General features: G+C 52.3%; 1 protein-coding gene across 1 annotated transcript in view; it reads left to right on the forward strand.

Moving 5' to 3' along the window:
• The window catches only part of CPAMD8 (C3 and PZP like alpha-2-macroglobulin domain containing 8), a 75,185-nt gene that overhangs the window by 22,179 nt on the left and 39,429 nt on the right, over nt 1-13,577 (forward strand). The window contains exons 14-19 of the mRNA XM_040629089.1: nt 3,823-4,006; nt 5,090-5,262; nt 5,839-5,988; nt 6,367-6,528; nt 8,349-8,491; nt 12,062-12,124. Of these exons, the coding sequence (XP_040485023.1) occupies nt 3,823-4,006; nt 5,090-5,262; nt 5,839-5,988; nt 6,367-6,528; nt 8,349-8,491; nt 12,062-12,124 (875 nt within the window). The remainder of the gene's footprint in view (nt 1-3,822; nt 4,007-5,089; nt 5,263-5,838; nt 5,989-6,366; nt 6,529-8,348; nt 8,492-12,061; nt 12,125-13,577) is intronic.

Below are 13,577 nucleotides of genomic sequence, written 5' to 3' on the forward strand. Positions count from 1 at the left end.
ACGGGTTGTTTGGATTGGAGGCACAATTTCAATACACATGCGCAAAAGGAAGTCACGTCATGGCATTTATTTACAGATCCGGGAGGGGGGTGGGCGGGTGCCCAGTGCCCCGGGGGAAGAGCAGTCCTCCGTCCCAGGTCTCAAGCAAGCAGGAGACAGACAGCAGGGCAGCAAGCACCTGTGACTCATAAGGTGGTTGAAGAGGAGGTCACTAATATTTTGGGGGTCAGTGCTAAGTGCTTATTTTCTTTTAAAGGTTTTATTTGTTTACTTCTCAGAGCAAGCGCATGAGGAGGGGGCGAGGCAGGCTCCCCACTAATCAGGGAGCCTAATGCGGGGCTTGATCCCAGAACCCTGGGATCACAACCTGAGCCGAAGGCAGACGCTTAACTGACGGAGCCACCCAGGCGCCTCTAAGTAGTTATTTTAAAAGACACGCAGGGAAAAGTGAGGCAGGAACTTGTAAACTTGTGGCCGGAATCCTAAGCTCGGGTCGTCCTATAAACGCCCAGACTCTGGGAGCAGCTTGTCAGGCCATCACATGCCCAGGCAGCAACTCAAAATAGCTGTTTTCCCATCCCACGTATACAGTCGTCCCCCCTTATCCAGGGGGATACATCCCTATATCCCCGGTGCTGCCGGAAACCGCGCATAGTACCAAACCCTACCTGTTCGTTCTTCCCTGTCCGTACATACCTATGACGCAGATTGACGTACAAACCAGGCACAGGAAGAGATTACCAACAATAATTCAAAATAAAATAGAACCACCCTAATAATATACTGTAATAAGAGTCATGTGACTGTGGTTTCTCTCTCTCAAAATACACAGTCCTGTGCTCACAAGGTGGTGTAATGTCTGCGTGAGGGGCTGAAGTAAGGTGAATGGCGCAGGCGTTCAGACGCGGCGTCAGGCTGCCCCTGACCTTCTCATGATATGTCACGAGGAGCATCGGCTTCCAGACCGCCCTGGATGGCGGGTCACCGAGACCACGGAGAAGGGGGACTGCTGTAGTTGGAACCACACGGCACGTGGCTTTTTCACATTACTTCCATCGCTGATCATGCATCGAAGTTTCCGCCTTGTCTTTCCGTCGTATGGCATGGACAGACTGTGGTTTGCCTACCCCCTCATCTGTAGAAGGATGGATGTATGATAGAGCACCCTGTTAGCTCCCTTAGCTGAGAGGCCCAAGGGCAGAGCCTGGCTGCCGTGAGTGGGGGCGGGCTCCCCGACCTTGCTGCCAGGCCTCACCAGCCCCGTAAACCTCTGGCACTCCCTTTCCGAGAGCCGATGCCCAGACCCGAGGCTGCCAGGGGCCCCTGGGAGGCAGCTCAGAGGAATCCTGGCGCCGGGGCTGCCCGTTTTGGGGGCTTAATGGCCCGCTGCAGGGGTTATGAGAATGAGAAACTCGGATGAGATTGTGTCTGGCTTGGCTGAACACGCCGTTCCTGTTGTAATGCTATTCAACCAGCCCCGCGTTGTGGGGATGCTGGCCTTGGCTGCCGTCCCACGGGGGCGGGAAGGAGCCCTGTGTCCCCAGCCGCCGGCACCGCAGTTCCCAGTAGGCAAGGACTTGGCTGGGCCACTCAGACTTTCCTCTTGGAGGGACATGTCCATCCTGCCTGGGTCGGGTCAGCAGGCTCCAGCCAGCCCCTCCCCCAGCGACTGTCACAAGGGGCCCTGGGTGCAACCTCAGGCCTTTGAGACAAGAGTGGCCATTCTGGGTCCAGCCTGGGCTCTGTGTCAGGGTCCTTTCCCCTTCCTCTAGCTCCCAGGCGCATGCAGCGGGGAGCTGCTCTGTAAACGGGGGCTGTCAAGCCAGTCTTTTAGGGTTGCTGTGATGTCATGGGATTCATGCGTGAAGGGGAGAAAGGTTTTGCTCTTTTCTTTTTTCCAACATCTGAAACTCAAGGGGACTTTTGATTAGGTGTCTTTTTATAAGGTGGATATTTACAAACTTAAAAATCATAAAAAACGGTATAATCGTATGCTTTTTACCTAGATTTATGAATTAACATTTTGCCTCTATCCATACGGTCTCCCACTCAACCCGCCTACTTGTCCAATTACCCACCCAGCCATCCAACCACCCAGCCATCCATCTATTCCTTCAGATTTTTTTTTTTTTGCTGCAACATTGGAAAATAAGTTACAGATATCATGATGCTTCACTCTTTAATACTTGACCATAACATGTCCTAAAAATAAGGGCATTCCTCAGCATGATCTCAAGGCTACTGTCCCAGCTAAGAAAATTATGTTAACTCAAGATACCGTTTAATTCACAGGCAATATTCCGATTTTCAAAGATGGCCCCCAGATGTAACTTACATCTTGCGTGTGAACACCCATGCACGACTACACAATCTCGTGCACACACGCGTAAGCATGCAACCACCTGTGTGTGCCTGTGGGAACGCGCATGTGTGCGTGCGTGTGCGTGCGCATGCGTGCAATTCGGAATCACTTCACGTTCTGCATTTGGCTCTTCTGTGTCCATAGTTGCTCTTGCTCTGCAGCAGTCCCTGCCTCTGCCTTTTCATCGCCGTGACTTTCGTGAAGAATCCAGGCCTGTGGTCTTGTAGATGATCCCACATTCTGAACTAGAATCAGGCAAAATTGCTCCGTGCGTGTCGCTCCGGCCGCGCTGACGAAAGGCACAGACTTAGGAGGCCCCGCTGTTGCTGGAGCCGATCTTATCCTTGCGTTGGGTCTGATGCCTACCAGCGCTTTCCCCTTGTAGGTGAGACTGCCAAATAATCGGGTGACAATCCGAGGCCCGTGCCGCAGTGTCCTGACCCCCAACAACCTTTCCCGCGTGGCCTTTGGCATCACTGACCGTTCCTGCTGTAATCCGTTACCGCCATAGGGGCTGCGTGACGGCCGTTCTGAATGCTGTCATTCCTTCTGTGTTTATTAGCTGGGATCCCCCTGGAAAAAAGAAAGAACTTTCCAGTTCTCCTCCCTCCTGTTATTTTTGGTGCTGCGTGATGGTTCAGAGTATGTTACAGACTTAAGGCCTTTAAACAAAATTGCTCAATATGTTATCATCTGTTATCGTACTTCCTTTTTTTTTTATTTTAAATTCTGGAATAATTTTGGATTTTCAGAAGAGCTGCTCGGACTGTACAGGGAGATCCCGCAAATCCTTCCTCCCAGCTTCCCCTGCTGTTTTTAAGTTTTAGAAAATTGTTTGTCTTTTTGCTGTTGCGTGTGAGAGTTTTATGTGTTCTGGACACTAGACCCTTACCAGATATGTGACCAGGGATGCTCAGGGTCTGGGGTTTTTATGGGCGGGAGGGGGGGTCCATCCCATAGCCCTGGCTGACCACCTGCATAGCTGACCTCAGTCCCAGCCCCTCCAGAGGTCAAACTGACGGAGTGTGACCCAGGCCCCCCAGCCCTCATAAATCATATCGTCAGTATCTCGTGTGGACTGAGGCCTTGGGTAAACCAAGATACTTATGAGGCAGAACATTTCAGAGGCTTAGAGATCCCCTCTCGGGGGCTGGGGGACAAAGGCCAGACCGCTCTTTGGGCCAAGTTCACTTCTTTACTGCACAGTCGGCCCGTCGTAATCAGCCCGATTACGCTTGATCCGACCACAGTCCCATTTGCAGAGCCACGGCTGAGGCTGCCACGGGACATGGCCACTGCCACGATGCCCAGTTCTCGGCTCTGAGGGTTTCGCCCCTGCCTCAGCCGGGTCCTGGCTTCCCCGTGGCCCCAGAGCAGCCATCTGCCCCAAGGTGGGTGTCGTGTAGGTGCCAGGCTGTGGGGTGCCAGGCGGGGCTCCCCACGCTGCATGTCTCCCCCAGGTCGGAGAGGAAGCCCATTTCCCCGTGAAGTCCACGTGTCCCTGCAACTTCACCCTGTACTACGAGGTGACTGCGCGGGGCAACATCGTGCTCTCGGGCCAGCAGCCCGCCCGCCTCACCCAGCAGAGAAGCAGGCGGGCGGCCCCAGAGACACCCATTCGTTTAATGCACCTTTCTGAGACAGGTGAGCCAGGCCACAGGCAGGAGTTCCTTGCGTCTTCTGAACCATCGAGACTGGGGCGAGTCACCCCAGAAAGGAGGGGTAAGCAGGGCTCAGCCCGGAGGGGTGCCTGCCTCGGGGCGGAGGGCACTTGTTCTGGGCAAGATGGGGCTGGGGCCAGGAGGCGGGCAGTGACCAGCTGCTGGAGGTGGAGAGGTCCTCTCCAGGCTGTCCTCACTGCCTGTCTGCAGGGGAATAGGGGCAGACTGGCCCCCACCATGCCGTGTTGCCATCTGCCAGCGGGCCTCTCTGACTCCGCCCAGGTCCCCCTCCCACTTAGGAGCCCCCCTCCTCTCTCTCCTTGACTCCATGTGCTTCTCACGAGACCCACCGCCTCCCCTGGATCTTCCCCAGCCTCTTCCTGCTTCGTAGCCCTTCTGCCTCAAGCAGGATCCCCACACTGGGCGGTGGGGACACTTGAAGACAGGCCATTTGGGGTGGGGCCGTCCTGTGCGGGGCAAGGTATGAAACAGCGTCCCTGGCCTCCTACCCATTTGGTGCCGGCAGCAACCCATCCAGTATGACAATCTAAAAGGTCTGCAGACATTGCCAGTGTCCCTAAGAGGAAAAGTCACCAGTAGATGAGAATCAGAGCTAGCTAGCTAACTAGATGCATAGAGAGACTGGAAGATAGGGTCCCTCTCGTGGGAAGGCAGTTTCCCACCCCGAGTGCTACTAATGTTCGGGCTGGATCATTCTCCCTGTGCTCTGTAGGGGGAGGCTGGGGATGACGCACAGCCGGGGATGCGCCCTAGATGCACTCCCAAGTCGTGACAGCCAAAAATGTCCCCTGGGGGGCAGCATTGTCCTGGCTGAGAACTGCTGGCCGGGCATGGTGCTTTGGGAATCATATCCCCGCATCCTTTTGGGCTTCCCTTCCCTTCTAGGTGAAGTAACAGGGGCTGTGAGTATCCGTGGAGCACTCACCCAGGGCCAGCCCTTCCCCCTGAGGTGCCCCATGTCACCCCCAGGGCAGCCTGGGGCAGTGGTGGTCCCATTGTGGGCTGCTGGGTTCTCATGCCTTGCGCCACCTCTGACTTGTCCTAGAGCCCCCTCCTGCCCCAGCAGCCGAGGTCAACGTGTGTGTGACCTCCCTTCAGCTGGCCGTGAGCCCCAGCATGGTCCCCTTGGGCCGCCTGCTCGTCTTCTATGTCAGGGAGAATGGAGAAGGGGTTGCCGACAGCCTCCAGTTTGCCGTTGAGACCTTCTTTGAAAACCAGGTAGGACGTGGGGAACCAGCCAGCGGAGCCGGGGGACAGGCAAGCACTGTCCAGGGTGTCTGTCCCTGGGTGGGCTGCACACAGCTGTCATTGGACCCCCAGAGGGTGACTGCAAGGGCCACCCTGCCTTCAGGAATAATTGCAACACAAGTTGCATTTTTACTGGAGTTCCTCCAAAAGTCCCCCAGAGGGGGATTGCATTAATCCCACCCAGGGAAAGCAGTCCGCTGTTCTGTGTCCCCACTGGGTTCCAGACCTAGGGGACACCCCTCCTGTCCCCAGCAGTGGGCTCAGCCTTCTGCCCCCTCTCCCTGCATCCTTTGACTGCCACGTGCCCTCAGCTGGTGCCTGTCTCCTCACCCCTCCCCTCATCTCCCGTCCTCCGCACAGAATGTTCCAGTTGCACCAGCCTTGTTCCTGTCACTCTGCCTCCCGCCCTTGTCCTTGCCTGGGCAGCAAGGCCAGGGTCCCCACTGAGCTGGCGAGGGTCAACTCTTGTTGGCAGGTGGAGAGGGTGGGTGGGTCAGTCAGGAGAAGTGGCCAAGCTCCCGATTTCTTTGCTGTATTTGGGTCCAGGTTTCGCTGACCTATTCGGCAAACGAGACCCAGCCCGGGGAGGTGGTTGACCTGCGGGTCAGGGCTGCGAGGGGCAGCTGTGTGTGTGTCACTGCCGTGGATAAGAGCATCTACCTGCTTAGGTCTGGGTTCCAGCTGACTCCGGCCCAGGTACGTGGGGGCCCTCGGGCACCAGGGTCCAGCACCTCCACGGGGGGCTCTCCCTTTCCAGTAAGTGAAGGGCCCCCTGTGAGTCTAGATTCTGTCTCTTACTGGTGAACCCAGTCCTGATGGCTGCTTTGGTGAGCTGAAAGATCCTGGGGTCAGATTCATCAGACTCTTGCAATATAACATTGTCCGGGTCCTACCTCTGCAACCCCTCTGCCCATCTTTAGAAGGGGCTGATGACACTGAGGCCCATCCCCTAAGATGGTCTCCAAGTGTTTTCGTGAAAGGAGGTTGAGATAGGAGCATGCCAGACCCCCGAGAGCTGGTTTGGGTTGACAAGAAACCTCCAGTCGACCGGTCCCTGTTCCCCTTTGCCTGTAGGTTTTCCAGGAATTGGAAGATTATGATGTTTCTGATGCCTTCGGGGCGTCCCGGGAGGATGGGTCCTTCTGGTGGGCCGGACTGGCGGCCCGAAGACGCCGGCGCTCCTCCGTCTTCCCGTGGCCCTGGGGCATCACCAAGGACTCCGGGTCTGCCTTCGCTGTAAGGACAGATGGTCTTAGACCCACTGCCCCCTTCCTAGCGCCTCTCACTTTGAAACAGACGATCTGGGGGATACAGAGACGGTGGGGGGGGGGAGTTTCCAAACTTTGGTTGGGGGAGAACTAATTTTTGATTCTCCCCAATGAGAGCTCGTAAGCAGACCCCCCCAATATGCAAGGCAGACAAGGTGCAGCACGTTATGAGTGTCGACTGATAACTTGAACTTGGAACGGAGCAAAGACGTCAAGGGTGCTTTGCAGGAAGGAAAATTTCACCCTGGGAAGGCAGCCACCCACCCTGACATTTGTAGCTCACATCCGTCCTCCTCCTTCCTGGCTACGGGGGCCAGGGGTCCCAGGGTGCAGTAGGCGCAAGCATCCTTCTAGATCATGCCGGGAGCCCACATGAGCACGCTGGTGGTCCCCACTTGACTGCACGGCCCATCTGTGAGTGCTATTCATCCCACTGTGAGAATCATTTAAAACACATCTTTTTTCTCCTGTTTTTATTATGGAAGATTTTCAGACTTATAGAAAAGTTGAACAGATTAGCAAACATGTATATACCCACCACCTCGATCCCACAATTAACATTTTGCTGCAGTAGCTAGAAAACACATCACACATCTATGTCTGTCTATGTGTATTGATACGTGTATCTTTTTCTGCATTGGAACAGATGACGTTTCAGTTACACATTTGTTGACCGGGCAGCTTGAACTCCCGGGCCCTGGCAGCTTTTGGAATTAAGAGGCGATGCCTCTGACTTTACATTCCTTGTTCCAGAAGCAGAGCTGGCCTGTCTAGGGTGGGGCTTCTCCGCAGTCAAGTTGCTCCCAGTATTTTTTTTTTAAAGATTTCATTTGTTAATTTGAGAGAGAGATAAAGAGAGAGAGAGAGCACAAGTGGAGGGCGTGGCAAAGGGAGAAGCAGGCTCCCCGCCGAGCAGGGAGCCCGGTGTGATGCAGGGCTGGATCCCAGGACCCTGAGATCATGACCTGAGCTGAGGGCAGAGGCTCAACGACTGAGCCCCAGGCGCCCCATCCCATAATTTAGCACAGTGAGGAAGGTTATTAACAGTCACAATGGCAGTCATCTGTCTCTGGGCTAGATCAGACAGGGTACCAACTGACTTTTTTTTTAATTGTGGAATTCACAATTAGCAGAATTAACAGAAAAATGAACCATTTTTTTAATTTATTTATTTGACAGAGAGCACAAGCAGGGGGAGCAGGAGAGGGAGAAGCAGGCTCCCTGCTGAGCAGGGAGCCTGATGTGGGGCTCGATCCCAGAACCCTGGGATTATGACCTGAGCTGAAGGCAGACGCTTACCCACCTGAGCCACCCAGGTACCCCAAAATGAACCTTTTTAAAGGGGACACTTCGGTGGCATTTAGGACACTCAAGATGTTGTACAACCAGCACCTCTAATTCCAGAACATTTTCATCACCTCAAAAGGAAATTCTGTCCCCATGAGCAGTCACTCCTGCCCCACCCCCCCCGCAGCCCCCAGCAACCATGAATCTGCTTTCTGTGTCTATGGATTGACCTGTTCTGGACATTTCACATAAACAGAGTCATACACATGGCTCTTTGTGCCTGGGCTGCAGATGCGCTGGCCTCCCCGCTGCTCTGCCCTGCGTGCTTACTGGGTCCCACCATCCCCTCAGCCCGTGTCACCAAGCCCAGAGCAGAGCACTGACTCCCCCCAGAGCCATGATGCAGCAGTGATGTTGGGCTGGTAGCCCCAAAGTGATGGAACTGTTCAGGCCATCACATCCGCTTCCCCACCGGGGTTCTGGGCATTGTCTGTTGCTTAGGAAACGGGCCTGGTGGTGATGACCAACCTGGTGAGCCTCAACCACAGACAGGATGGCGGCCTGTACACCGATGAGGCTGTCCCTGCCTTCCAGCCCCACACGGGAAGCCTGGTGGCAGCGGGGTCCTCCAGACACCCCCCCAGGTAATTGCTGCCTCACGCAGCGCTGTCTGACCTCATCCCGTGGACATTAGGGGCTGGATCGTTCTCCGTGGCGGGGCTGTCCATGCACCGTGGGTGCCGAACAGCGTCGCTGGTGCCCACCTAGCGGATGCCAATAGCACCCCTTTCCCCTGGTTATTGCAAACGAAAATGTCTTCAGATATCGTGAAGTCACTACTGACCTAGTGGGCTGGGGAACCAAGCACTTCAGTCCCCCTCCTCACCTCCCTGCAGCAGGGGTGGGGGGTGGGGTTGCAGAGGGAGCAAGGTGCATCAGGAGCAGAGCTCCCTGGGACAGAGGGTTTGGGGTGGGGAGGGAAGCTGGGCTTTGACCCTCCCTCTCCCAGGGACTGTGCTTAGAACATTCTTTTGATTACCTCTATCCTCCACCTGTTCCCTCCTCCTCCTTCTCCTCTTCTCTCTTCCCTTTTCTCCTTCAATTCTCTGCATTTTTGAGTTGGACACCAAGTAATGCTTTTCAGTCTCTTATTTTAACTCTACACATTTAAGCCTTTGGAGCTTATGAATTTTCCTCAGAGTGCTGCTCTGGCAGCACCCGAGTTGTGCTGTGAAGTGTTTCCATTATTGCTTGTTCAAAATAGGTGCTAACTTTTTGAGCTGTGACTTCTCCAGGAGTGGACATGTTTTAAATTTTTAAAGTGATATTTTAAATTAATATTTTTAATATGTTTTATAAATTTGTATCAAACATGCATTATGGTCAGGGAACGTGGTCTGCACGTTATCAATTGTCTGGTTCTTACTTTGGAGGCTTTTTGTGTGGCCAGTTTTCATAAAGGCTCATGTCTTCTTGAAAAGAAGACCCAGCCCCCATCAATTCTCTACAAGGCTCACTATGCATACTTTAGGTCAAGCCTATCGATGGGGATGCCCAAATCCTCCATATTCTTTTTTTTTTTTTTTAAAGATTTTATTTATTTATTTGACAGAGATAGAGACAGCCAGCGAGAGAGGGAACACAAGCAGGGGGAGTGGGAGAGGAAGAAGCAGGCTCATAGCTGAAGAGCCTGATGTGGGGCTCGATCCCATAACGCCGAGATCACGCCCTGAGCCGAAGGCAGGCGCTTAACCGCTGTGCCACCCAGGCGCCCCAAATCCTCCATATTCTTGCTCACTTCTTGTTTGTCTGTTTGCTAATTCATCGATGACTGAGAGAGAGGGGTTCACATCTCCCCCTTAGATTTGTGACTTTGTCCCTGGAGTCCTGGAAAGTTTGTTTCGCAGGAGGTGGTGTTTTTTTCCTCTCTCCTGTCTCATCCTTTCTCCCCTCCCTTCTCTCCCACCCCCTTCTTCTGCTGCCTCTCTTACTCCCTTCTCAAGCCCAGCTCTCAGCCCGCTAGCTGGGGAAGGGGGAGTGTTCCGAAGACCTTGGCTCCCCACTCTGTCTGGATTTAGGGGCTGGCATGGAGGAGGCAGGCCTTGGCTTTACTCCCTCCTGCCCACTCCTCCAAGAGGGACACAGAACCAAGGGGCTGGGGCTGGCGTCTGTGTGGTCAGTAATGCCTCAGGATCTGGTCTCTCTGCAGACCTTGAGGGTGGGCCCCACACTCCTCAGCCCTTGTTCTGAGCCAGAAGTGGACCAGAGGACCTCTTGCCCTGGTAGGCCTATCCACAAAAGCCCTCTCCATCTTTCATACCCTCTCTATCTAGATTGAGATGCTGGATACTTTGTTCTCCTGGGTTCTTCCTGCCTGGGCTCCACACTTAGCAAGAGCGTGGCAGACCCACAAGGGTCCCAGTTTCTAAACTCCAAATCATGGAATGGGCAGACCAAGCTCCCCATTGGGTACTTTGGATGCATATGGAGGCATTTCTAGCACGTGGTTGGGTGAGGGCCTCCCACCACTAGAAACCGCCTTGGGGGTCTTGACCCTCTCATGGGGGCCAGGACCCCCAAGAGCTTGACCTAGAGTGGGTATGAAAGTAATTTTCTGAAACCCTAAACCACAAAGGCAATCGTAAATCCCAGTGCAGAAACGCATAAGCCATGCCTTTAAAAGGAAGTGTCCATGCCTTTTTGTAACTGGATCACACATCCATACATCCATGTTCTGAGGACAAGATACTTTCCTTTACCGCATGCAGCAGTTAAAATTTTTTCAAGCAGTGTGAAAGTTTATGTAATTAAATGTAAGTCTCTCTCCTGCCTCTAGACCTTCCATTCCCTTATTTAGAGGCAACTGTGGTCAGTATTTTTTTAGATATCCTTCTAGAAATTTTCTGTGCATATACAAGGATTTTTTGTTAAGATTTATATATTTATTTTAGAGGGGGGAGAGAGCACGAGCAGGAGGGACAGAGGGAGAGGGAGAGAGAATCCCAAGCAGACCCAGTGCTCAGCACGGAGCCTGGCTCAGGGCTTGATCTCAGGACCCTGAGATCATGACCTGAGCTGAAACCAAGAGTCAGACGCTTCACCGACTGTGCCAACCAGGTGCCCCTATCTGAGAATTAAAAAAAAAAAAAAGCAATTAGAAAACACTATATGGGCTTTCCTTTTTAAAGCCAACAGTAAGTCTTGGAGACCAATCCATCTGAGTATGTCTGCACTGAGCTCACTTGGTTAGACTGACAGGTAGCATCCCATGGCATGAATGTGCTACCATCTGATTAACCCGTCACCCTCTTGATGGAGATTTTTGGTTGTTTGCTGCCATGAACCAGTCCATTTGTCTGTCCTGGCACCTGTGTCCATGGGTATTTCCAGGGTGAAGGATGTGAGCATTTTTAATTTTGAGAAGTTTTGCCAAATTTCAAGTAGGGCTTGTTTTTATTATTATTTTTATTTTTTAAAGGTTTTATTTGTCTATTTGTCAGAGAGAGCACAAGCAGGGGCAGTGGCAGGCAGAGGGAGAAGCAGGCTCCCCGCTGAGCAGGGAGCCCCATGTGGGACTTGATCTTAGGACCCTGGGATCATGACCTAAGCCAAAGGCAGACACTTAACTGACTGAACCACTCAGGCACCCCATCATCATTATTATTATTACTACTACTACTACTACTACTATTTTAAAGGATAAGACAGTCCCTGAGGAAGGTGGGCCGTGAGGCTCCTGAGGATGAACCTAGGATGGGAGGTGCTCTTTAGGAAACAGGGAGGGGCTGGGGGGGTGGATAGCTCAATGTGATGATAGGGAAAAACATGGCAAACCCAGGGAGGGAAATTAGCAAAGGGGAGGACATGGGGGGGGTCCCTGTGACCCTTCTTACCTTCTAAACTCAGGATGTGACGTGCCACTGTTGAGTTAAGGTGATTCTGTCAAACCTTTGATGTGTCACTTCCACGAGTCCTCGTCAAGTAGGATGTTAGCCCTGCCAGGTAAAAGAACTAGCACGTTCCATCCTAATCAGGCAGAGTGTTAACTGACAGCCACGAGAACTAACCCACGACACCCTGACTGAGTCCAATGTTAGTCTTTCCAGGTAAGACTTACTCTGTTAAGTTCTACTTGGGTAGAAGTTTACCTGCCAGGTAACAGAATTAAGGTATGCCCCATGACACTTTCTCATTTCTTTTTTAAATTGTCATAGAGCAGAGAAGAGAAAAAGGACCTTCTTCCCTGAAACATGGATTTGGCGTTGTCTGAACATCAGGTACAGTGAGCTTTTTTTTTTTTTTTTTAACAGTAAGTTGCTGTGCCTTCGCTGTGTTTGCGGGCTGACTCAAGGCACTCAGGCAAATCCAGATCGTTCCCAGTGGATTTGCTTTCAGATCTGACATCAGCATCTGAGTCAGACTTTGGGCATCCTTTTCCAACACATAAAACTCAAAACCATGAAGTCAGCCCCAAATCCCGCTGCAGCCTCAGACATCTGCTCAGGAAATATGAAATGCAGGTTCTTCGTGCCTCTTACGACTCCCACTTGGGGTAACTCTATCTGCTCTGTTTGCATAACGAGCTCATTAAAACAATTACAGTTCCCTGGAACATGAACTTGACCCCCTCCCCACCTCCCTCACTCCTCAGGGGACTCGGGCTCCTGCCCACAAAACAGGCTGCTTTTCTCAGCATATTTCCTTTCCACATTTTCCCCCCTTTCAGTTCTTTCTGAAGAAGCCCTGCTGTGCCAAATTCCTGCCAGATGCTCTTGGATTTTTTTCTTTCAATGCTTGGTGGCAGAACACCAATGGTACTAGTGGAAGGTCATGATGGCCTGCCCTGGGAAACTAGTTAGGCAGGAAAGGTCAGATGCCCCCCAGGCCATGGGTGGGCTTACTGCTGAGGTGGGCCCCCCTTCTAGACACAAGATGCCATGGCACGTGGTCATCACAGAACGGAGCTCCCAGCTGGGGGTTCCTCTGGCTGCTTTCACAAAGATGTGTGTGTCCCCTTTATGGAAAGACTTCACTCCTGGTCAGAACAGATCCAGATGACTGCGTTTCGTTCTAGGGGTCTAAATCTAAGATGGGCTGTCTGTCTGCTATCATTCAAATGTATCTATTTTTTCTGGGGCCAGATGTTTTTGGTGCTGGGTAGTGTTTTTGGTACCAGGGTTGGCACCTTGAACAAGGTGAACTCTCAGGTTGCTCCCACCTTTTGGCTATGACAAATAATCCTGCTGTGATCACAGGTGTGCAAGTATCTCTTTGAGACCCCACTTGCAGTTCTTTGGGGTATATACCCAGAAGTGGAATTGTTGGCTCATATGGTAATTCTATGTTTAATTATTTGAGGAACTGCCATACTGTTTTCCACAGTGGCTGCACCATTTTACACTCCCCCTAACAGTGCACAAGGTTCTTCTTTGAATATTTGATAGAATTTGGGGCGCCTGGGTGGCACAGTTGGTTAAGCCTCCGACTCTTGGTTTCAGCTCAGGTCATGATCTCAGTGTTGTGAGATCGAGACCAGCATCAGGCTCCACACTTGGCTCAGAGTCTGCTTGGAACTCTCTCTTCCTCTCCTTCTTCCCTTCCCTCTCCCCTTCTAAAGCAAATAAATAAATCTTTAAAAATAAAAAAAAAAAATGTTTGGTAGAATTCACCAGTAAAGCCATCAGGTCCAGGGCTTTTCTTTGTAAAGAGATTTTTGGTTATTGATTCAAT

This window comes from Ursus maritimus, unplaced genomic scaffold (assembly GCF_017311325.1).
Source record: "Ursus maritimus isolate PB19 unplaced genomic scaffold, ASM1731132v1 scaffold_14, whole genome shotgun sequence".
NCBI lineage: Eukaryota > Metazoa > Chordata > Mammalia > Carnivora > Ursidae > Ursus > Ursus maritimus.